This window comes from Urocampus carinirostris, chromosome 10 (genome assembly GCF_059441175.1).
Source record: "Urocampus carinirostris isolate Australia breed hairy pipefish chromosome 10, RoL_Ucar_1.0, whole genome shotgun sequence".
In the NCBI taxonomy this organism is placed as follows: Eukaryota; Metazoa; Chordata; class Actinopteri; order Syngnathiformes; family Syngnathidae; genus Urocampus; species Urocampus carinirostris.
In genome coordinates, this window is record NC_142358.1 from 10,320,457 (window position 1) to 10,344,710 (window position 24,254).

The 24,254-nt window shown below is 37.8% G+C and overlaps 1 protein-coding gene across 1 annotated transcript in view; it reads right to left on the bottom strand.

Moving 5' to 3' along the window:
• Window positions 1-24,254, bottom strand: part of dync2h1 (dynein cytoplasmic 2 heavy chain 1) — a 166,120-nt gene that overhangs the window by 115,299 nt on the left and 26,567 nt on the right. The window contains exons 24-36 of the mRNA XM_088345324.1: window positions 24,032-24,187; window positions 22,473-22,587; window positions 17,815-17,985; window positions 16,655-16,813; window positions 12,653-12,721; window positions 12,395-12,549; window positions 9,351-9,483; window positions 9,141-9,258; window positions 8,915-9,027; window positions 7,618-7,731; window positions 7,328-7,478; window positions 5,973-6,178; window positions 1,334-1,516 (exon numbers count right to left, since the gene is read on the bottom strand). Of these exons, the coding sequence (XP_088201450.1) occupies window positions 1,334-1,516; window positions 5,973-6,178; window positions 7,328-7,478; window positions 7,618-7,731; window positions 8,915-9,027; window positions 9,141-9,258; window positions 9,351-9,483; window positions 12,395-12,549; window positions 12,653-12,721; window positions 16,655-16,813; window positions 17,815-17,985; window positions 22,473-22,587; window positions 24,032-24,187 (1,843 nt within the window). The remainder of the gene's footprint in view (window positions 1-1,333; window positions 1,517-5,972; window positions 6,179-7,327; window positions 7,479-7,617; window positions 7,732-8,914; window positions 9,028-9,140; window positions 9,259-9,350; window positions 9,484-12,394; window positions 12,550-12,652; window positions 12,722-16,654; window positions 16,814-17,814; window positions 17,986-22,472; window positions 22,588-24,031; window positions 24,188-24,254) is intronic.

Genomic DNA, 24,254 nt, shown 5'->3' on the forward strand with positions numbered 1-24,254 from the left:
CATGTATTTCTCATATAAAAGCTGCGATTAACAAATGCTTTTATATCTTAAAATTGTGGGTTGGCAACCTGCGGGTTAAGTGGATCCCTGGCACTTTTCCAAAAATATTTACAAATTGAAAAAGATTGGGGTGGGGCATATTTTTTTTTTATTATGGTTTCTGTAGGAGGACAAACATGACACAAAATCTTTTAACGTTTTCCAATGCTTTAAAATGTGTAGAATAAATGTTACATTTCAACTAGAGGTGTATCTATCTATCTATGAACAAGAGGGAAGATCATCTGGTATGAGTTTGCGAGTGGGAAGTGACAGGTTTGACTGCCGCTCTCTCAAAAGTATCGGGGTGTAAAAACGTGGAGTACAGGCAAAGTCATATACTGTGACGTGAAGTCGTGCTTCTTGGGCTTAAACTCCGGCCTGGAACATGTAGATGCAATGCGAAAGTTGACTTATTTCTCCTCTCCTTTTTTTTCCTTTCTCTCCCATGTTCCCTGTGTTAGAGCCGAGCTGTGCAGGCCCAGGCTCGACCCCTTTTAATGTCACTCAACCTATTGCTATACCCTTAATTTTAACACAGAAGTCACATTAAACGGGTAACAATACAATTCTGTTGAAGGCACTTTTTAAATACAAATTAGCTATTTTTATCAAGCTATTCTGATTTTTGTCAGTACATGTTTAGACTGACAGGCATATTATTTGTGTTATGTTGCTCAGGCCCAAGGATGGGCATGTTGATTTGGTATTAAATGAGAGAGAAGAGGATGCAGTGCCCTGAAATAAAACTTAAATTGTATTAATTCCATTTCATTTACCTTTTCAAAAAGCTGCTGAGTTTTTTTTTCATAGATGCCTGCTGCATTTTTATTGCACCATTTTTTTGCCCAGATTAGCTCTCCTTATGCACATTCTATTTTTTTTTTCCTTTGAATCATCAAAATAAAAATGACATAAAATTTGGATTTCTTTTTTGCATTTCTTTAGTTTTAGCAAAGCAATGAAACATACTGGATTTCGTTAATATAGTAACAAAGTCAAACTTGAAGCAGTACAACAGAGTAGTCATGTGGTGCATCATTCTTTACAGGATGCACTGCATCCAACTTAGTCATTTAGATAGTAGGCTAATATAACTAATATAGATACATACAGCATGTGTTGCATTCCTTATAAGGCTTGTATACGGCTTTTAATGTTTTGCAACTTTAGACAAATTTGTTGTTTTTTTTTGTCCAAAATGGCTTTCAACATTTTGGGTTGCCGACTTGTGTCGTAAATGATGAATTGTAGATAGAAGTGATTCCTTTGCTCAATAAGAACCTATTTTTACCTCGTCACAATTGAACACCAACACCTGGCGTCCAAACAGCCCACCCAAGGCTTTAACAGACTCAGTTTTGCCAGTTCCAGCTGGCCCATAGGGGTTCCCACCAAGCCCCATCTTCATAGCCTGAGTCAGCGTCAGGTAGCATTTGTCAGTTAGTGGAGTGTGCACCAGCTTTGCTGCATTCCCCTGCAAGACACAAGCAGAGAAAAAATAAGAGAGAAATGAGAAAAATATATAAACAGGACGACAGGAGTCTGATACATTGCATACTGAGAGGAATAAGGTAGATAAGTATCAAAAAATTCTGACTGGAAAAACAAAACAATAGAAGCATTGTTTTTCAAATGAACTTGAGCAGCATTTACTTTTTTTAGATAAACAGCTCCCCCAACTGGTGATCCACACCATGCACAACAGTGTGGTTGGGGTAATTTTGCTCTGTATTCCTATTTTAAAATCGGAATTTTTATCATCTCAGAAACTTGTAACTCACCTAAGTGTACATTTAGGCTTGGATCCAAATTGTGATAGTTATCATAGAACTACACAGCATACTGAAACACTCTACTCTGTGGCATTAAATGTTTCATTAATGTTGTTCCACATTCACGCATTGTATGTCTGACAAATGGCTTTTATTTAAGTACCGGTAGATATACTCCCACAATGGCTAATGTCAATTAAAGTTTAGACACAAACATTATCCACCCCTTTCGATCGTGACTTATCATGATGCTTTTGCTATTTTTGAACAAGTCAAGTCAAGTCATTTTTATTTGTATAGCTCTAAATCACGAAGAGTCTCAAAGGGCTTCACAGATTATTACACTATATTACACAGACTATTTTTCAGCCGACGAGAAGAGTAGGTTATTCATATGCTATGGAGTAGAAGTGAGTTTTAAGTTTAGATTTAAACATTTCCACTGAGGTTGCAGATCGGATCTCAGGGGGAAGAGCATTCCACAGCACCGGTGCCCGGATGGAGAACGCTCTCGAACCAGCAGAACACTTCTTTGCTCTTGGGCGTAGGGGCAAATCAGATCTGAACAAGTCTCATTTGTATCTTTTTATCAAACACATAGTAAATCTAACTGCTGCTAATCTGTACATCTGTTGGTTTTGTTTGACTTTTTACACTACTGGCAGTTCTTTAGAGCTAGCCACTCCTTGCACATCTGTTTCTCTGCACTATTGTACTTACAGCGTTATTGTTACAGTGTTATTGTTACTGTTTACCTGACTTGTTTACCTGACTGCCCATTTTGCACATCTGGTTAGCTGCTCCTCTTGCACTATTTGCGCTACTGTAAAATACTATACATAGCCATAATTATTTAGTATATTATTAGTACTCAATACTCCAACTCAATACAACATTTTATTTATATCTGTACATTCAAGGAAACTGTGCGGGTCAGATGTATCGATATTTCGTTCTGTATACACGTGTACTAGAATGACAATAAAGTAGATCTGAATCTGCATCTGAATCTTTATGAAGGTGATTAATGGTTACCAGCGTGTACCAACATGAAAAGGATTCTTGCTGGTGTCCTCAACAATAAATCACAAGGAGGTGGTCAAAGAGAAGCCTCCTCCTGAATATGTGCTGGTAGCCATAGGGTTATAACACTACCATCACAAACTGGAATGTGAATTATAAATAATCACTTGGCCTATGTCCTGGCTTCTCCCTCTCAGTTTTTTTCACATATTACATATTCAAGATTTTTAGGCCAAGTTTACCTCACCTTCAAACACATTACGTACTTCATAAAATGATTTTTCTCAAAATATTGTGAAAAGTGTGTAAAGAAAAGAAAACTGTAAAAACAATTCTATTACTATTGGTCTCAATGGTGATTTTTTTTGGTAGTTTACAATGCTGACAGATTTATGTGCAGTCTAAAAACACTTGAGTCAAAAATAACCTAATCAGGTCGTTAGGTCAATAGACAACCAGTTCACGACATGGCTTCATTTAATAAAACCTCCTTGGTTGTTCTAGAAACAAAATGGCACAATGGTCGGGCATGTTCGAAAACCAAATGGCACAGATCCTTTAAAATTATTAGTGCAAAATGCCCAATTCATTTAAATACATTTATTTAACAAAAAGGGTGGATTTTTGCACATCCACTACACAGCATCAGCTCCAAACAGAAGAGCAGCTTCAGCGAAAGACTGCTGTTACAGTCTTGTTCCACGGACAGACGGAGGAGATCATTTTTTCCTCATGCCACGAGGCTCTTTAACTCCACCCGGGGGAGTAAAAGACCACATTTAACCCCACCCCCACATTTGCATATTACCCTTTTTTCTTTTTTAAATGTCGTAATGTTTTGGGCTTTTAAATAGGATGTTTTTGAGGGTCGTCTTTAAACTCAACTAATTTTGAGTGTTATCAAGAAACTTTTTGTTGTAATTTAAACTACATGAAACAATTTCAGAAACAATCCCATTTTGCTGACTGTTCAAAGCAAAACAGCCCAGAAAATTCAGTCTAAATCACAGTCGTGGGAAAGGCAATTCTTGACTTAAATTAGGTTATTTTTGACTCATCTGTTTTTTAGTTGTGATTGCTTCAGCAAGGCACAACTACATTGCCAAGTGCTGTAAGCACAACTATTATAATCCCCTGAGATATTATTATTATATCTATCTTCTTCCGCCGAATTTTAACGGGGAACTCCTCCCAGAGCTTTTCGAGTACCCCATTGATTCATATACCAAAAATTCCGGCCCGACCGGGACTCTTGTGGCTTGTCTTTTTTTGGTCCGCAAGGGGCCCCGGGGACCAAAAAAAGGCCCGATCCGGAATAATGGGTTTTGAGATTCTCCCATCCAAAATACATGGGCCCATTCATTCCTATGGGTAGTCATGGAAACGAGGGCTTTTCTAGAGTGTAGTCATAGTAAGCAGGAACTGTCCAGGGTGGCTTTAGGGGGCCCGACCCACATTACCATTAGCCAGCCCAAACATTAGCGCAAGCTAGCTGTAAACACTGTTGGTGATTAGTTGGGCTGGCTGCGCCAGCCAAAGTATTTGCGCGAGCTAGCTGTAACAATGTCGGCAATGCTAACTTCTTCATAGTAAAAAATGTTGGTAATGGCTATATTTTAACGACTTCATATTTACAAATTATGCTAATGGCGTCATGTTAATGAGTTATGCTAACAGGCACGTTCTAAAAAGTGATGCTAACGGCTAAATGCTAACTTCTTCATGCTAAAAAATTTTGGTAAAAGCAATATTTTAACGACTTCATATTTAGAAATTATGCCAATGGTCTCATGTTGATGAGTTATGTTAATGGGTAACTGCTAAAGAGTGATGCTATCGGCTAAATGCTAACTTTTTCATGCTAAAAAATTTTGGTAATGGCAATATTGTAACGACTTCATATTTACAAATTATGCTAATGGCCTCATGTTGATGAGTTATGCTAACAGATACATGCTAAAAAGTGATGCTAACGGCTAAATGCTAACTTCTTCATGCTGAAAAATTATTCTAACGCTAACATGCTACCGACTCAGCAAATCCTCCCACAGAACCAAGTAAAAAAAAATGACAGAAACATCTCTCGGGGTTAAAAATTTTATGCTAACTCATAATGCTAACAACGGGGGTTATATATACATGACGGGATCATCTTCCAGATCAATCACAACTCTTACAATTGCCGTGGGAATTGTCTAGTGTTTACTTAAAATCCTGCTGAATAAAACTTCTATTCTCCTTCACCTTAGAGGTTTTTTAGAGTACCATGACGAATTATACATCAAAAATTCCAGCTCAACCGGGGTATCCAGCTATGTTCTTGGTTACCGATATCCGTCACCACGACGACATAACTGACGATTTAAAAACCCAGAATTTCCCATTCATTTTGAATGGGACCATCTCAAATGAACGTTTGGGTACAAGGGGGGGTGTGGGGTGGCAGAGTCCCCCCACAGAACCAAGTAAAAATTTACAAATACAGCTTTCCCAGTTAATAGCTTTATGTTTTATCCCGGGATCATCTTCCAGATCAATCACAACTTTTGCAATTGCCGCGGGAATTGTCTAGTTTAGAATTAGAATCGTCTATATTGTAATTGACAACAACGTAGCGAACTTTGTTACAACAAGACATGGCACTCCAGTATAAACATGTAGTAAAGACTTAATAAAATAGAAATGAAATAAATAGAATAGGCCTCCCCATTCAAAGTTTGCATGATCACCCGTGCCTGCTTGGGTTTCCTCCGGGCGCTCTGGTTTCCTCTCACATTCTAAAAACATCAATTGGCCAGTTCAAGCTGTCCCTAGGTGTTAATGTGGGAGAGAGTTGTTTTACTCTGTGTGCCCTGCGACTGGCTGGCAACCAGTTCAGGGTGTTCCCTGCCCACTGCTTAAAGATTGCTGGGATGGATAAGTAGAATGTCAGGATAAATAGGCAAAAAAATATACAAAGCAATACTTGGAGACTGGCCCAAGTTGTAAGTGCACCAGAAGATAAATAAACAGGCAGATTTGACTGGAGAGCCATTTTAAACAGAACAATGAAATAGCCAACAGATGATGCTATGAATGGGTTAACCATAAAAAAATACTAGTTTGAAAAAAACAACAAGTTTCAGTAACTCTTACTTGGTACTCGTAGGTGTAGCTGAACTGTGCATCGACCATTTTGATGTGGCAGGATTTGTCAGGTCCAATGTAAAAGCGAAGCTGCTTCTGCCAGGCCCAGGCCTCAAGGCTGCTAATTCCAGCTTGTTTAAGCTCCTTCACCACACTGATGTGATGGATAATGTCCAGGATCAACGCTTTCAACTTCAGCTGCAGAATACCAGTGTCTGTACATGGCCATCCAACAAGAGCAATGCAAAGAATAATGTCATATAAAACAAGGATTTAAATCAGCTAATTTATGTTAAGGCTAATGTTAATCTATTGACTGCATTGACCATAGCAAAATACCTCATGCAATTAAATTGCTACAATAAACAATGGGTTACAATTGCGTAAGACTGATATCCGACAGTTGGCTGGATACCGGTAATATAAAGAAATAAAAATGTGAATAATAACCCGGTTAAAATCTTAGTTTGACCGAAAGTAGTCAGATTGAAATGGTTGAGTATTTTCATTTTTTCAAATATTTGTATATCTATACCCATTCAGGGTATCCGTTTACTTGTAGACATTGCTGCACATGCGCAATTACCCTTATCTGGGGTACTTTGGTGCCACAAAGAACTGTGAACCTGTAGTAAAGAGAAAAATGATACACGCAAATTCTGGCTTACTTGCTAAAAAAGCTTCATGTGTATTGGTTGCATTTAGTAGAAATGCCACAGTTGTATCCATCCATACATAGTGTAAACCCATGCTGCTGGCAAGCCATGGACATAAACAATTTCTAAACGGGGCACAGCAATGGAGCACACTTTTGGAGCAAGTGGGAAACAACCAAAGTACTTTTTGAATGATATAATTATTTAATACCAAAAGACAAATGGAGTTACATATGCATTATTACTTTTAGTGCATGCACCAATGACACAGAGCGAAAATGACGAAAGAAATCAAATTAAATAAATGCCCGTGCTTAATTCCTACTGGCCTTGTAACCCAGTATCTATCCTGCCAAGTTGCCCGAACGTATTCACAAGTATTTAAAATTTGCCCATTTACTAGATCAAATACATGTTTGGTTGGGAAATCCAGTCTCTCCTTCTTCATTTATTACGATACAAATCTTTTTTAAGGCACTATTTGAATTGTCTCGCATTCATGTCCATCCTGTTATTTTTTTCATTTAACATTGGTCTCAAGTGTGTCAACAGGCACGTATTTGCATCCACATCATGAGCGTAAAAGGCCAAAGTTACAAATTCGATACAGCTCCTTTAATGATACATTCCTTTAAGATGGCTTAAAGAGAGCATCCAATAATTAAAACATACACAAACACAAACAGTCCCGAACTTTAATAGGTCTACCTATATTTGTTTGGTCATCAGAGCTGGTGTCAACTGTTGTGTAGTGTTCCAACTTGGTAGTGAGCTCCGACTGTAGCTGCTGTAGATTTTGATTCTTGAGTGCTTGTTCTACGTCCTCAGTAAACTGGATTTGCTCTGCAAGACACAAAATCTTTCCCCACAACGGAAAAATATTTTAGATAGATGTAATTTAAATAGATGTTGCGTAAACATAAACATATCTAAATGATACACTGGTGGAAAAAAAGTAAAAAATAAATGACAAAAAGTTCATTAACATGTATACATACTTGTGACGGATATCGTGAGGGATCAACATCCCCTTTTCTCCCCACAGTGACACACTCATACAGCATTTCTCTCAAAGTCCCTTTCATTTCCTTAGAGAGTTCATTCAACCAAACCTAGGAAGCAGACAAGATTAGAAAAACAGAGCAACAGACTACAGCTGGGTTGAAATTAAAACTAAAGCACCCCTTATTTTGCATTAAGTCGGTATAAAATTTTGTTTCACTCTTTCTCGCTCAAACTAAGCATTGTAAGTGATAAATGTTGTTGAATATAATATAAAAAATAATTTGTTGACAACGTAAACTATAAACACAATACCAACATAAAATTTACAATTAAATCCTATTTATCATCAGATACACATAGAAGCTGTTTCCCCCGTCGTGCTTTTTGTTTTTGTTTTATTGATATCATTCAGGAAGACCTTCTGTTTTCTCCCGTCTCTAACATTCTCCTCCAGTACAGTGAATTTTTGGAATTTAATCGTGACCAACAACTTTAAACTTGAAAAAGGCGTCACATGCAGGACATTTCCTTTTTTTTCAGCCTGAATTGACGTTTGATGCGTACCAAAATACAGTTAAAAATATGAAGAAGACTGAATTGAAACTTTATAACACTCGATATTGGTAAATCCATAAAAGAGCAATGCTTTACTCACATATCCATACCTGTCAACCTAAGTCAAATGCTCCCTTTATTAATAATTCCCCTTTTTAAGCAAGAATAAACCTCCCTAACACAACGCAGCACCTATTTACTCAGTTATTCAGACTTTGTAGAATACTGCGATAATATTAGCAATCTACGATGATGTTGTCTTCTGCTACCCGTAATCAAGACGATCCGGATTAGGGCCTAAATGGGCAAGACGTGATAGGCTGTCACAGAAGTTGTATTTTTTTTTCCCCAGACATAAATTTTCATATGACGTGTTTCAGAGTGGGACAAGCAAGGAAAAAAATGAAAGGCAACTCACCTCTACACTCTGAATTAACATATTTATAATAAAACGTCCGTGCAAGTTATTTGGGTATTGTTACTAAAAATAGACTGTAGGTGTCTTGTGGGTTAAGAGATGAGGTTGCATTCAATGTTTTGTGATTGTGGTCAGCAATATTCTTGACTGATCAATAATTGAGCAAACACGGTAATATACTACCGTAAGACCTTGTGTTTAATGCGCACCCAAACTTTGACGTTTTTTCGGGCAAAAATAAATTTGTGATGTGTACTTCTGTAATCTACCTAAACATAATTATTGAGGCTAAATGTTACAGTGATTTCTTTTTTTACCTCCACGAGGCTGGAGATCTGAACATTATTTCGGAGCGGAACGACCTCTCCATCCAAGGAACACATAGCCACTATGTGCTGACATTGCTCATCAAAGAATACGCTATGAATACCTGAAGAAGAAAGATGTAGATTAGGTTCTGTGTTCAACCTTTAACGCTTCTAGGCTTCAAAAAGTTTTACCACTAAGGGTTTCTACTTAAGTTAGAAAAAAAAAAAAGCAGACCTGCAAACAGTTTCTTGAGGTGCGACTGTATCACCGTTGGGTTGGTTGCCTGACCAAGAATCTCCAAAAGATCATCATCTCCAATGAAATAAAATCTTGGAAAGGCTGAGCGCTTCTCCTAAATTAGTAACACACCACACATACAAGACACAGGAAATTATATTTAAAATGATTGATATCCCGTGTTTGCTGTTTTTTGCTTGTATGTACCTCCAGGAACTCATTGAGTGACTTTTGGCATCGCTGCAGCTGGTCCATTATAGTCACCAGGGAATTTCTGATGCCAGGTCTTGAACTAAGAGAAATTACTCTGTTGTCCCTTTGGATATCTGACATGATGGACCTGTGAAAATGGGATTGTAATAGAAATTAGGGTTTAAAGCACATATCATTTAAAAGAGCCTTGTTAAAGTTGTATCTAAACATGTAGAAATAGAATCAAAGATCATGGAGCAAAGTTAAATATAGCAAACCGTAAGTTAAATTAAGTCAGAAAATGTATGAATCGTTACTGATGTTAAATTAAAGGTTGAGGTTCCATGGATGCACCGTGAATGTAATTTTCGACGAGTTTCTGCCTTTGAGCCAATTGTGTTTAACAGGTTTTAACTGATTGGTTAAAATGCATGACTTCATCATTTTAACTTTCGTAGAATACAGTGATGGTCCAAGCATTTCACACCTAGGCTTTTGGTATCTCTACATCTGAATCAATTCAACCCTCAATACCTATTTTATGGCTGTAAAACATTTACTGCAGCTACTGCTGCGACACAAATATAAAAGCATCACTAATAAAATTGCATTATTTAAGAATAATCACATTATACTCACCAAAAAACATTTTTATTTGTGCATCCATCCTCCTTACTTTCCTCAATATGATTCCAATTACTCTGCGTTTCAGTTCCATCAAGGAATTATTTTTTTATCTCCATCAAAGCTAATGCTGAAAGTTGAGCCTGTCCTGTCATTTTTGGCTTAAATTTGTATTTGATATGGGGCGGAATAGTCCCTTCGACAGAAACAGTGGACACAGATTTTTTTTCTTTACCTTTTTGTTGTGATACTTCCGTTACCGCCCCCCTAGCCAATTATGGTTTGGGAAACGTCTGACGTTCTTTTCCACCTGCTAGACGGCCCTGGTCCGCAACTTGAAATCTGATTGGCTAAAACAACAGCTTTATCCACACTAGGTTTATGCCTTAGTTTCTGCAAAACTGATTGTGAAAGTTTTTGATAGATTTCTGACCTTGAGACCAAGTAATAGCTGAAATGTGATTGGTTAAATGCTTAACCTGCATGTGGTGTTAGGGTCTCCAGTGACGCGTTACAAGGTTATAAAACTCAATGATGTGTCTCAGGTAGACCTAAGATTTATGGCCCGAGCCCGAACCCGAACCCGAGGCAATTTCGGGCCGGGTCGGGCCTGAAATGTCAGTCATACGGTCGGGTCAAGTCGGGTTCGGTCCTGCTTTTTTTTTTTTTTTTTTTTTTTTTTTTTTTTAATTAATTAATAATCATAAATATATGTATATATAAAGACATTACATACGGATATTATAGTAAATCAAATAAATATTATTTGTGTACAATTAGTTGTGATTGCGGAAATCATAGCGTACAGTGACGTTGGTGACTTTTCCATCCGCATTAACAAACGCATTTTGTAAAATACGATCGCGCTTTATTGTTTAAATAAACGCGTTATATAGACTAGAATCTCCCAATTATTATAATTAGCTCGCTTTATTTTGTTTTAAAGCGTATTATATAGAATACGATCGCTTTTGTCGGAAGCGTACATTGACGTTGGTGACATTTTCATCCGCGTTAAAAAACGCAATTTGTAGAATACGATCGCGCTTTATTGTTTAAATAAACGCGTTATATAGACTAGGATCTCCAAATTGTTATAATTAGCTCGCTTTATTGTTTTAATAAGCGTTTTATATAGAATACGATCGCTTTTGTCGGAAGCGTACATTGACGTTGGTGACATTTTCATCCGCGTTAAAAAACGCAATTTGCAGAATAAAATCACGCTTTATTGTTTAAATAAACGCGTTATATAGACTAGGATCTCCCAATTATTATAATTAGCTCGCTTTATTGTTTTAATAAGCGTTTTATATAGAATACGATCAGGGGGGGGGGAATTTGCATAGGAGTCGGAAAAGGGCACAACACGTCAACACCCCCTCAATGAAAGTGCTACGCTAAAATCTTAAGGACGTACTACTACTGCTGCTGTGGATTATGGCCCAATGATCAAGTCGTCAAAATGACGGACGCCCTTAAATGTTTTCGCTACCTCAAAAAAAAAAACCCGTCAATGACAGATTGTCGCTTAATGTAACATCTGCAGTGCAGACACAGAAATATAAAAGATGTAAATGTTTATACAGTTTTATTTAACTTAGGCCTAGATGTTGTAACAAAAGGCAGAGTTTAATTTGTTATCATAAATCACCCCTCCTTATAAATAAAATATGTAATTTCGGGCCCCTTTCGGGCCGGGCCAGCAAATCCAGTTAATTAGTCGGGCTCGGTCCGGGTCGGGTTTAATACCCCTCGGGCCTGCGTCGGGCTCGGGTGCTTTTTTTTGGCCCGATCTTACCTCTAGTCTCAGGTGCCATAAAATCAAATTACAAAGGGGATATATGGTTATATATATTATGTTGTTACAATGTTGAATTAACTATATTGAGCAATACTTTGTGGTCAGGAGTGAGTTAGACCCTTGGTCAAATTGAACTGTAAAAACGGTTTGTAGTGCCAATTACTAACACAACACAAGGATTACATAAGAAAGTACACATCAAGAAGCAGCACAACCAATTAAAAAGCAATAAAATGAAGCTGACAGAAAATTGGGGATAATTTAAGTATTGATGGACAAAATATAATTCCCATCAAATGATTCAGATATTTTTACTCCAGAAGAGACGACCCACCACTGGTGGAATGAGTGTCATTTACAGGTTTCACTTGTGCAGCAGCCACTACTGCTTTCAACCACTATAAAATATGCATTCACATTAAATTCAGTATCTAAAAAAGATTGTTTTTTAATAAATTATGATAGTGGCTTTGAAAAATCATAAGTTACAATAAAATATTAAAAAAGTATATCTTCAGTCAATACCAATGTTTGCTCATGCCGTACCACTGCAAAAAATAGATGGATGGATGATAGTATTTGGGGGTACCATCTTTACAGAGAACTAAAACCTACATTTAATTAAAGTTACCTGAAGTCCTCATCGACTCTCTTAAAGCGGGCCTCTTCACGAGGCAACGCTCCTCGTCCAAAGATAGGCTCCAGGTAAACCCATCTTCTCTGGATGGCATTGAGACTAAGAAGATATTCATCTAAGTCTGACAGACGTACCTCCCACAAGCTGACCTGAATGTCAATACGAGTACACATACATGAAGCTATTTAATCTTGTTTTGGACTTAATTGTTCCTGTTTAGTCAATGAATCCCAATCAAGATGTTCATCTGACCTTGTCCTGGAAGTTGCGGTAGTAAGGAGAATCTTTTAAAGACTGCAGCAGACAGCGGTTATCCCCCACCTGGATGGACAATGTCAATAATGCCAACATAAGCTTATCTAGGAAAATCTTTTGAATTGTGTCTGTTGACGTGATTGGCAATAGCTACAGTACAACAGTCAGGCAATCAATATTCATCTTTTGAAAACTTAAAATAGCATTTAAAGGAGATACACTAAGGACTCCATAACAAATATGTTAAGCAAAATTAACATTGAGCTTCATGCAGAGCTGCAGACTGGACCATTTTGTGACTCATGTGCAAAAGTGGGACAAAAATGTGGGAAAGCAGGGTAACTGCAGAAATACTATTGAGAGTAACGAAATGTAAAGTATTTTTGGAAGTGTCAATCAGAAATATTATTAAGGTACAAAGAATAAGTAATGTCTTGTTTGATTCAACCCATCTCTCAGCGGGTGAATATAAAAAATATATATTTTGGGTGGGCAACCAAGTTTCCACCCTTTTTGTTGGCAATACATTTTTACTGAACCAACCCATAGTTTATAAAGAATATGGAAAAACAGTCAATACATTTTGGTTTCAGGGGATATAGATAGTTTAGTGCCGTTCAAACATAACTCAAGCTGAGGATTGATGTGTATGTATTCATACCCTTAATCATTGTTTAATAAATGTAACACTATAAAATTCAATGGTTCTTAAATATTATCTGCAAATGGGTACAAATCTCAATGACAATAACTGGGGATACTCAAAATGATTCCCCAAACAGGATAGAGCCAAGTTAAAATGAAACGGAACAATGCAGAATACTGTATACTGTAGGACATCAATAAAAATAGCATATGGTAAATTGCAATCATTTGCTTTAACCTGTGCCCATCCAGTGTTCTGTATGAGTAGGATTTTGTGAAGTGTCCCAAAACTACAATCACAGACAATTTCAGTTTTCTAATTGGCAATACAAATGGTATTTGTCAGGCAGAGATGCACAGGTCAAGAAGAAAAAGTAGGCTAAGTCTTCTCTGGTTAGTTTAGGAAATGACCAAATGCTGGAAGTTAAAACACAAATTAAAAAATATGCCCTACCAAAAGCAAAACATTTTAAGTCGTACATATTGTACAGGCTTAAGGATTTCCCCATCTTGTCTACATGCATATTTGGACTTGGAGAAGACAATTAACCTTGTTTTTAGTGGAATCCAGAGGGGGGTGCTATGGGACCATGGGTACAATACCAATCGATACAAGCTGTTCTGTCCCTGTATGCCCGGTGCCAGAGTTTGGTCAGCATTGCCGACAGTAAGTTGGATTTGTTTCCAGTGAAGGTTGGACTCCCCCAAGGCTGAACCGTTAGTTATTGATTATCTGCATGACCTTTATGGATGGAATGTTTGGGCACAACCAAGGCATAGATCATGTCCGATTTGGGGGCTTCAACTTCGCATCTGCACTTTTTGCAAATATGGTGCTGCTGACATCCTCAAGCCATGATTTCAAACATTTACTGGACCATCATTTCTAGCAAAAAAGATGATATCCTGCACCTAGAAGGGGAGTTAAATTATCTTGGGGGCAGTGTTCCCTCTAAGCTGCGCGCGTGGGCAATTGCGCACTGCTTGCACATTCTCAGCGCACAAGAAAATCTTGCCAGCGCACAAAAATGAGGGCTTAAAAATTACTAATTAAGAAGCGACTTAAGTCAAAGTTACAGTGCATGAAGGTAAAAATACACGGGTTCCCCTGACGTTGTGTCCTAAATGTGTTATTTTGAAATCGAGTCGAGGTAGAACGAAGTTGAGTAAATGTAGTAGAAAACCGCCTTCTTCGGCTCGGCTCACTCAAAAAAAAACGGCTCTTTCGGGTCCTAAACGGCTCTTCAGGTTGTTTTTGCTTCTTTAATCCCAACATGACCAAATATTATGTAGAATTATGCACAACATGACTTAAAGGAAGAGGGGAATAGAACAAAAAAGAAAAAAATACCAAAATGAAAAAGTAGTGAAAAGTTGAGAAAAAAGAAACAAAAGGAAGAGAAAAAAAGAAGGAAAAATTAAGAAAAAAAGCCAGAAAAAAAGAAAAGAAAGAAATGTAGGAAAAAAGTAAATAGAGAACAAAAAGAAAAAGGTAACAAAAAAGTAGAAAAAAACATGGAAAAAAGAAGAAAAAGTTTGTGTTGCATTCAAATAATTTCCAATCATATCCAGTGAATCTTGTTGCCAACATTGTACTTCCACTAAAAACTGTGATTAAGTACAGTTCTGTATCTTACAACCGACTAAATAAGCCCCCAAAAATGTTAATATTTTGCGACAAAAAATATCAGGAAATAAAAAGTTTGTAGGCCGTACAACCTTTGCAATAGAATATGAGTCAATTCATTCAAAAGAGAAAAATAATTTTGCATCGCCAGAAAATCAGCAAAACGTAACTTGATGTCAGGTATTGGACATGTTTGATAATTAATTATCTTGCCCCACTTGGGATTATGGTTGCTCACTGTTGTTTCAAGCGTTGCTCACCGACTTTGTGTGAACGCTCAGACCCGTGGAAAATTAGAGGGAACATTGCTTGGGGGCTACATGTATGAGGGCAGGATAGAGCGAGAGATGTACAGGCGGAAGCAGTTGGGGTAGTTTGGGCATTTGGTAGCCCGGGAGATGAATATTGACATCCTAAAACTGTAGTTCTTAATCCTGTTGGAGCTACCGAACCCAACCAGTTTCATATACGCATTCGTCAAACCCCACCTATGGTGTAATATTAAATATGTTTGGAGTTTTGTTTTTCAAATTAAGACCAAAACAATCTATGCAGCGCATAAAATAAAATAATTTTAGAATAAAATAGACAAATTATTTATATCTTGGTGAGTGAGAGTTGTTCAGCCAATGATAGAAAAGGTTAACTTGCGCTACGCAGCCAATTATTAGGAAAGAGATTGTTTGGTTGGATGTTGACTTTATGCCCGTCATCGAAGTGTTTCGTTAGAGTACCATGAAAACGGTAGAAGTAAGGTAAGACCTGTTTCAAATACAATCCAAATTCTAACCCAAACTGAACAAAAAGATTAAAAATAATATGTGATACAATTTCAAATTCTGGACAGCATTCTTAGTATGCCGTGGCTGTTAAGAGTACGTTCAAATAGAAAACCAAGCCGTAAAACTTGGTGATTTTTTTTCTGAGTGAGAAAGGTCTACTCTGCAAAACATGCGGAAAGTCATTTTAAAGCTGTTGAAACTGTACCAATAATCAAGATGAGACAGCAGATTTATACATTATTGCGGTAGAGTTCAAAATACCTACAAAAAAAGAACAAGCTGTCACACAAACAAAATCTGACCCTCATGCAGCTTATCAAAGTGTTCCTTGAGTTTTGCCGGTGCGATGCTAGAGATGTTCAACTTTGAATTGCAAATTATGCAGATAGGGCGCTGACTGCCATCCTATTGTGTGATGCATGGAAATCCATATATACATATACGTCTGACAACATTTTATTTTTGCTCGACATTGTTAGTATAAGTCATTATTATTTTATGAAAAATAACACAACGTACTAAAAATATTCACACAACGAATCAATCCTGAGCGAGCTATATTATGCGCGCAATGTTTGCCCAAGCAACATCACGTGATCATCTGCGGCCAGTGATGGCCAAATGTGGCGTGTCATCGCTTATAGACATGATAAGTCAGTGTGTCTTAAATTCTGCAGCAGAAACTCTACCGAACCCCTAAAACTGCCTACTCCTAAGGTTTAATTGAACCCAGGCTAAAAACCCACTGCCACTTTGTCTCTAGCCTGGCCTTGGAACAGCTTGTAAACCATCGGATGTGCCGAACAAAGTGGCTGAGGATAGGGAGGTCTGGGCATCCCTACTAAGGTTTCTGCCCCACAACCAGGCCCCGAATAAGTGAAAAGAAATTGGATGGATGGATACATTGTACATCAAAAGCACATTTAGGTGCGTGTATTTATTTACCTGGCTGACAATATCTTTCCAGTCTTTGATGATGTTTAAACTGCAGCCACTGCTGGCAGTGTAATCAGTGAGGTTAAAGGTGGCTCCTGCTCCCCACAAATCCAACTCTCTCAGGGCTTCTCTGATCGTCACTTCTGCCTGGGCACGGTTGTTCAGGTCCTACACAAACAAATCATAATCGTTTAGCCAGGTACAATACGAATTTGATTTATTCTCTCGAGTATCTAGTATCTGACAATCTACGTTTATGCCTGGTTTGTGACTGTCAGTCAGAGTTTCAGGTTCTATCCCCGTGCTCCATCCTGCCTGCCAGGCAGAAGACAGGCCCAAATCTATGTCCCCAACCCAAATAGAAGCTAAAGAAAGAGGCTAACAGGGGGGCTACATGTAGGAGGGCAGGATAGAGTAAGAGATATACAGGCGGAAGCAGTTGGGGTAGTTTGGGCATTTGGTAGCCCGGGAGATGAATATTGACATCCTAAAACCGTAGTTCTTAATCCTGTTGGAGCTACCGAACCCAACCAGTTTCATATACGCATTCGTCAAACCCCATCATACGGGTGCCCAGCCCATCCTTAATGAGGAACGTTTTTAAACTACATAAAAGGACAATACCAGGTGCCATTTGTATACTTTTCAACTTATACCCTTTCCCAGGATTTTATGCGTTGTTAATCCGTTTTTCTTTCAAACCGATCTCGTCTTGTCCATTTCTGGGCTTTTTATCGTGCTTTTGATGTTATTTAGAATTGCATATAGCTGTGAATAGTGTGGCCTCCTCCAGTACACACACAAGCTTGCAAAGTTGCTGCCAGCTGCAAAGAAATACGGAAATCCATATATGAGCATAGGATAGCCTGGAAAGAGCACTGAAGATGAACGCTGGAAGAACTAATACAAATTATCATTACAGAAAAAGCACCAAATGAAATAAATTAGTTTTCATTAAATCGGTATATGCATTTTCTTTAATAGTTTGCAATAGTCTTTGATCTGTGCAGCCCTTTGAGACTCTTTGTGATTAAGGGCTATACAAATACACATGACTTGACTCAACTTGACTTGACTTAATTAAGCGTTACACATTCTAATGGGGATGTATTTTCAAGGCCTCAAAAAAACTCATTTTGAAATGCAAAGACATTTTATATCCACAGTACCTTGAGCTCCGTGGCTTTTGCAATGATGTGATCTGCGGCTCCAAGAAGGTCATTAAAGGTGAGTTTCTCTAGAGTCATCCCTTTTGGCAGACCAAGTAAACGGAACATGTCCAACCAGTGGTCTTGAGACAGGTGTTCCCCACGCACAAACTTCAGCACTGGAACAATGGTCTGAACATACAGATGGCAATGGTATTTATTCAGAAATTCCGACACAATGTGTTATATCTCACGCGCTCAATGATGAGACAAGGCTTGTTGCTTGTACAGGTTTTTACTCCCATGTCTCTTGCAGGAAAACCATATTGCACAACTACAAACAGTAGGTGACAGACATAAGAGTAAATACCTGTCCAAGCCAACACTCCTCGTCTCATGTTGAGCACAAAAAGACAACACAACTATGTTTTTAAAATGTTATTATTATTTATTACCAGGTTGTAATTAGGAGAAGTAGGTTTAGAATAAGCGCGGTTTACCACTAAAACGTTGTTTTTAAAGACACTGATCATGTAAATGATTTCTCATGCGAGTTAGAAAACAAATTTCCCAAACAAATCACTATAACCCATCACTGTTGAGCTAATTCAGAATGAGTCTGCGAGATGCTCAGGTGCTCTAAGGAGTCAACCTGGTCTATAACAATGCCAAGAAGACTACCGTATTTTCCGCACTATAAGGCGCACCCTCAATGAATGATATATTTTAAAACTTTTTCCATACATAAGTGCATGCTGGTTTAAGATCAGGTAATTGTGCAATTTTGTAATTGTAATCCTGTGCAGTCCTTCGAGACATTTTTGTGATTAAGGGCGTCATAAATAAATGTGACTTAACTTGACTTGGCTACAGTAGAGGATGTAGTTACGTTATGCAACAGTTAGATGGTGCCACGCTAAAGGGAATGTCAACAAAACAGTCAGATAGGTCAGTCAAACTTTATTAATAGATAACAAACAAGCTTTCCACAACTCCATTCACTCCCAAAATGAATAAACAGCCGTTTTATTATTTTCTCTGAGGTAAAACATTTCTGTGACACATCTTTAACATCTTTGAACAACAGCAAGGCATAACATTTTACTTTTCCTCCATTTAGTCAACACGCAAAAAAACGTCTGAAACTGTTATGGTAAATGAAACGTTAGTGCAATCGCAATATAGTGACACTCGTAATGTGCAAAAACAACAAGTGCAAAACAATAACAGTAAAGCAATAACATAATAACTGTAAAATGTAAAACGTTGTAGTGGGTTTTACATAATTCACCCATGGAACCATTGTTCAGTTAGCGAGTTCCTAGGGGGACTCTTAATTCTGCCGGCTCGAGCCACTCTTGTGTTCGATTCATTAATGTTGAACTCTCTCGCTGCTGCTCTATTCCCGTGACTGATCGCCTTAAGTTTAAACTCTGCGTTGTAAGCGTGTCTTTTAATAGGAGCCATTTCAGGGTCTTTATACAAACGCACTAATAAAAGAGAATCGTTGTTTAATATTTCCTAGTATGCACAGCGCACTTCTTCTTCTACGCGAAAAATTGAGTCGGTGGCTGCTTACCGTAAATTACGAGACCTTGTAATTCAATATTGATCCATATATAAGGCGCACCAGATTATAAGGCGCACAGTCAGCTTTTTTTTAAAAAATCCGATTTTATGTGCGCCTTACAGTGCGGAAAATACGGTACTAAAATACCTTCCATTGCAAAATATTTTGAAATGGAGTCAGTAGTGCCAATAAAATGTAAACAGAATTGTTTTGAATTTGAAAGTTATAATCTACGTATAATCTTACAACACACTATCTATCTATCTATCTACCTTGGTCATATCCCTCAAGAGGGGTGACTGACAGCAAGACACACACATACAATAACAAAGAAAATAAAAGGGAAATAAAAAGCAAAAAAAACACACAAAAATTTTTGGACCATGGCCAACCCGATTGCCCAAACACAAAAACAAGTTAGGCACCTCGGCACCCGAGTTGGTCATGCTTTCGTCCCTCCAGATGAAATGGGACACCAGAAAGCGGCCATGTCACTCAGGTCAGGGTGACACAACACACTCTTTTGTTCAACAGCAGGGCCCGACAGGTTTCACTGGTTTACCCCTGCCGCATCATACGGGTGCCCAGCCCATCCTTAAGAACGCGTCCACAATCCCACTATCCTTTCACAACACCTCTCCACTCCTTTCTATCACCAACAAGAGCTCTAGCTTCCATTGTATAACACATTATAACATTGTAACACACTAACAACACTATATAGATAGTTAAAATTGGGAGACAATATTGATCATAGTACTCACTCAGTATCGATATTTGAATCAATCAGCCTCCCTTTGTGTCAATATACGATTTTAATCGTGTCCCGAAATATTCAGCAATGTGGTCGCGTAAAAATAGAATGATGATAAGATAAAATGGTATGCTTTTTCCTGTGTCAACTACAAACCTAGTTGTCTAATGGTTATGATTCGGCCGCATTACGGGTTCGATTCCAGTTGTGATCATTTTTGACACGTCTGTGACCTACAATGCTTAGTTTGAGCTAAGAAAAAGTGAAAAATAAATTAATAAATTAAAGATCAATACACACGAGTGCATGTTACACACGAATAAATACAGTAGGCTATGTTCCCTCTAAGCTGCGCGCGTGTGCAATTGCGCACTGCCCGCACATGCTCAGCGCACAAGAAAATCTATCTGGCGCATAAACAACATCAACATAACGTATTAATTAATATCTAATATTAGACTTAATCTAATCTAATTAATTCGCCCAACAATATTGTTTTTTTTTGTTTCTCACTCAGTGAGTGACAGGTGTCTAGCCAATGATACGATACAGTTCACTTACGATACAAAGCCAATCATGGCATTGACGGTGCTTGCATCTGCGCCCCGCCTATATGTGCTGTGCAGGTCAGCTAGCAGGTTAATAAATGCTATTTTAAACCCCGCATCATGGCGAAACGAACAGGTAGCGACACATCCACTCAGCAAGCCACAGTAAAAAAGAAATACAGGTCTTTTAAGATGGAATGGTTGACAGAGTATGTGCAAATGGAAGGAAAAGCAGTGAAATTGGGATGAGATTTTTTCTTTTTCAAGTGAGAAAGGTCTACTCTTCAAAACATTGTATTTCGGTTTTCATTTTTCCATAGCATTATTACTGCAGTATTTTAGCAGTATTTCCGTAAGGTATCTATCTATCTATCTATCTAGTAGTAATTTCGTAGGGGAATTGATGTGGTATTTTTATAGTTGTGTGTTTGCTCAGATACATGAAAAATTAGAGGGTACATAGACTGTAGGCCTACATATGTTGCACTGGCGCAGTCGCAGCAGCCGCCCGGGGCAGCATTTTTAACCATACCACATGGGGGGCGGCACGAGAACTTCCAAAACAAGAATGATAAATGTGCACCGCAAAGCGGTTTTAGTTTATTCAACAACACATTCTTCTTATGTTCCCCAATAACCATTAATACATATCTGAGTAATATATATATATATATATATATATATATATATATATATATATATATAATGGTCAGCTAAAACTAAAAATTACAATCACGTATGAAGAGCAGGCCACTGAGACGTTTCAGTTTAGAAATTGTAAAAAAATGCCAAAATGCATCCCAATTGTGTGGTGTAGGAAAAAAATGCAATTCATAATCCAGAAACTACGGTAAAAGTGCATAAACTCAATTCTGTTATATTAGATAGGTTTAACGCTCCTCTTGTGTCAGGGTTGCCACTGACCCATTTTTGGATTTTACATGCATACAAAAAAAACACATTTATTTTTACATTTTTTTATTCTATAAAGGCTTCTTAAATTAGTCAGGACTGACCATTTTTTTAAGAATCTTGAAAAAAATGCTCTAATTGTTACGTTTGTATTATTAGGGTCGGTTTCGACCCAGCTATAAAAATACAATTATGAAACACTAGCTACCGCCAAAACTGAAATCATATGTTGACTGGACTTTTTGTGCATCAACCAAAAGTAATATATCTGCAAAAAGACACAAAAACTGTACCTTTTTTGCCATACACACATCTTAACACAACAATACGTCTTCAGAACGGAGAGTTTTACTCAAATTTTGTTATATGTTTTGAAACAAGTAATCATTCCTGGTCCTTCTTGGCTGTTGTTTATTTAATCTTGCAAATGTATATGTTCTTTTTTGACTTGTCCTATTTTTCATTTCACATTTGTAAAGTTCTATTGCTAAATAAAAAAATGTATTTATGAGTCGAAACCGACACCAACGCTCTAGTTATAATAGTTAATAACATTGAAATAAAATAAAAATAGCAGATGTGTTTTAATAGGCAACAAAATAACATTGTACTTATTCATGTAATTTTTTTGAGGTTCATTTTAACATTATTCAAAATCAAGATTGAGGGGTATACTGGCATGGTAAAGACCCAGAGACCCACAACAAAAATATAAATAACAGTATTTTCATGGACAAGAAAGCCTAACAAAGAAACCAAGAGATCAGAAAAAGATGGATGCTGTACCTGAAAACTAACACAAGAAGAGGGTTGAAAAAATATGAATTCAACAGTCTTCCACATATAATGTTTCAATCACAAAACAATTGAGATCTGTTTGAATTCGCTTATTTACCTTGTATTTATCCACTTCGGCTTGCAGTTTAACAGAAATGGCTGTAGGATGTTTTAACTTCCTAAGTTTGTCCTGCCATGAAAATAAAAATTCCTCAAAAATATAGGTTTTGCTCCTGTGAATTAGAAATAAAAAGCATCAAATACAAATATACAATGGATAGGGAATATACCATAAATTCCGGACTATAAGCTGCTGCTTTTTTCCCAAACCTTCAACCCTGCGGCTTATTCAGTGATGCGGCCAATTTATGTAATTTTTCTAACAGCCGCCAGCGGCGCTTGAGTACAAAAGGGAAGATTTAGACCGGTGGAATATATGCGCCGAGGTAGACTGCAACTTCTAAGCTTATGCACAAATTAAATTAGCGTAGACATATCCTCACCATGCCAATTGCAAAAAGAAAGGCACATGACACAGCTTCCAAGCTAAACGCAATTGAGCAGTCCGATAACGAAGGAAACAGTGATACTGCACGTAATTTTTTACTTTGCGAGCGTGTTGCTAGCGTGTTTTTGAATAAGGGAGCGTGGGACGACGTCTATATGGCATAGTCTCTTTCCCAAACTGGGGAAGACTACTTTGATGACGTCAGTTATAAGGAGAAAGATGAGGATGGATTATCGGGGGGGGTTTAAGGGTTATTGATCTATTATCTTTATTCATTATCCATTATCCGTTATCGGTCAGTTCATAATACGCTACAAAGCCTAGGAGCCGGGACTCTTACTCTCAGCCAAAAGGCCAAGCTAAGGTCCTAGCCTTAAAACCTTGATGGGATCATTGCGAATCCACCGTTCCTGGAGGTACTGCAATACCGGGCCGATGCGTACGGTATGATTTTTTTAACCAAGCCGTTTATTGTGTCGCGAGCGTGTCCCTAGTAGCGTTTTGCTACCCTTCACAGATACTGTTTGGGATGAAAGTTATAATTATATTAAAGCTTTGAAAACTCTTTCGGTGTACCGTCTTTTTTTGTAAATATGTGTAACCATGTATAATAAGTATTTGCAACTGTATATTTTTGTAATGTATTTATTTGAGACACTTATTCTGATATGTTTTGCGAATTAAAAAAGAGGGGCGGAGCAAACGTGGGCTGATGGGAAGTGGGGTAAAGGTGAGTAAGACCTGTTGTCGCGGCGGACAAAAGTGGATATATATTTTTCCCACCCTTACCTTTGGAAATATAGACTTTTTTGCTTGGATTAGTTTCAACGGGTACCCGGACTCTGCAGATCTGCATCAAACTTTAAGTGCCGGTATCATTTTCCGTTTAATTTGCCGGCTGTGTTTTTTTGACTGTGTACTTTATATTCAATCACAGCCGCGGGACTCAAAGTCGGGTTTGGGTTAATTTCGTGATTGTGTCACATGGTTTATTGTGGGCGCATGCGGCTTATATACAGGTGCGGCTTGTGTAAGTACAAAAGCGGTTATCCTCTCAAAATGTAGTGGGTGCTGCTTATAATCAAGTGCGCTCTATAGTCCGGATTTTACGGTAAACACTTCATATTATAAGAGCAGAGTTTTTGTTTTGTTTTTTTGTTTTACTTGACCTGAAAGAGATCCAGTCCTCCTTGGCTTTCTCTGTAAAGCCTTGGTGCCACTCTTCATACAGACCCCACATCTGACTGTACACTTCCATATCTTTTTTTGTTTCCTCAGCCAAAGGGAAAGTCAAAACCTCAAGGTCAAAGTAGACACACTCCTCGCTAAACAGAGATGCAGAAAAAAGGGAAAAAGTAGTAGTAAGATCAGATACCTCTTTAAGTCATTTAT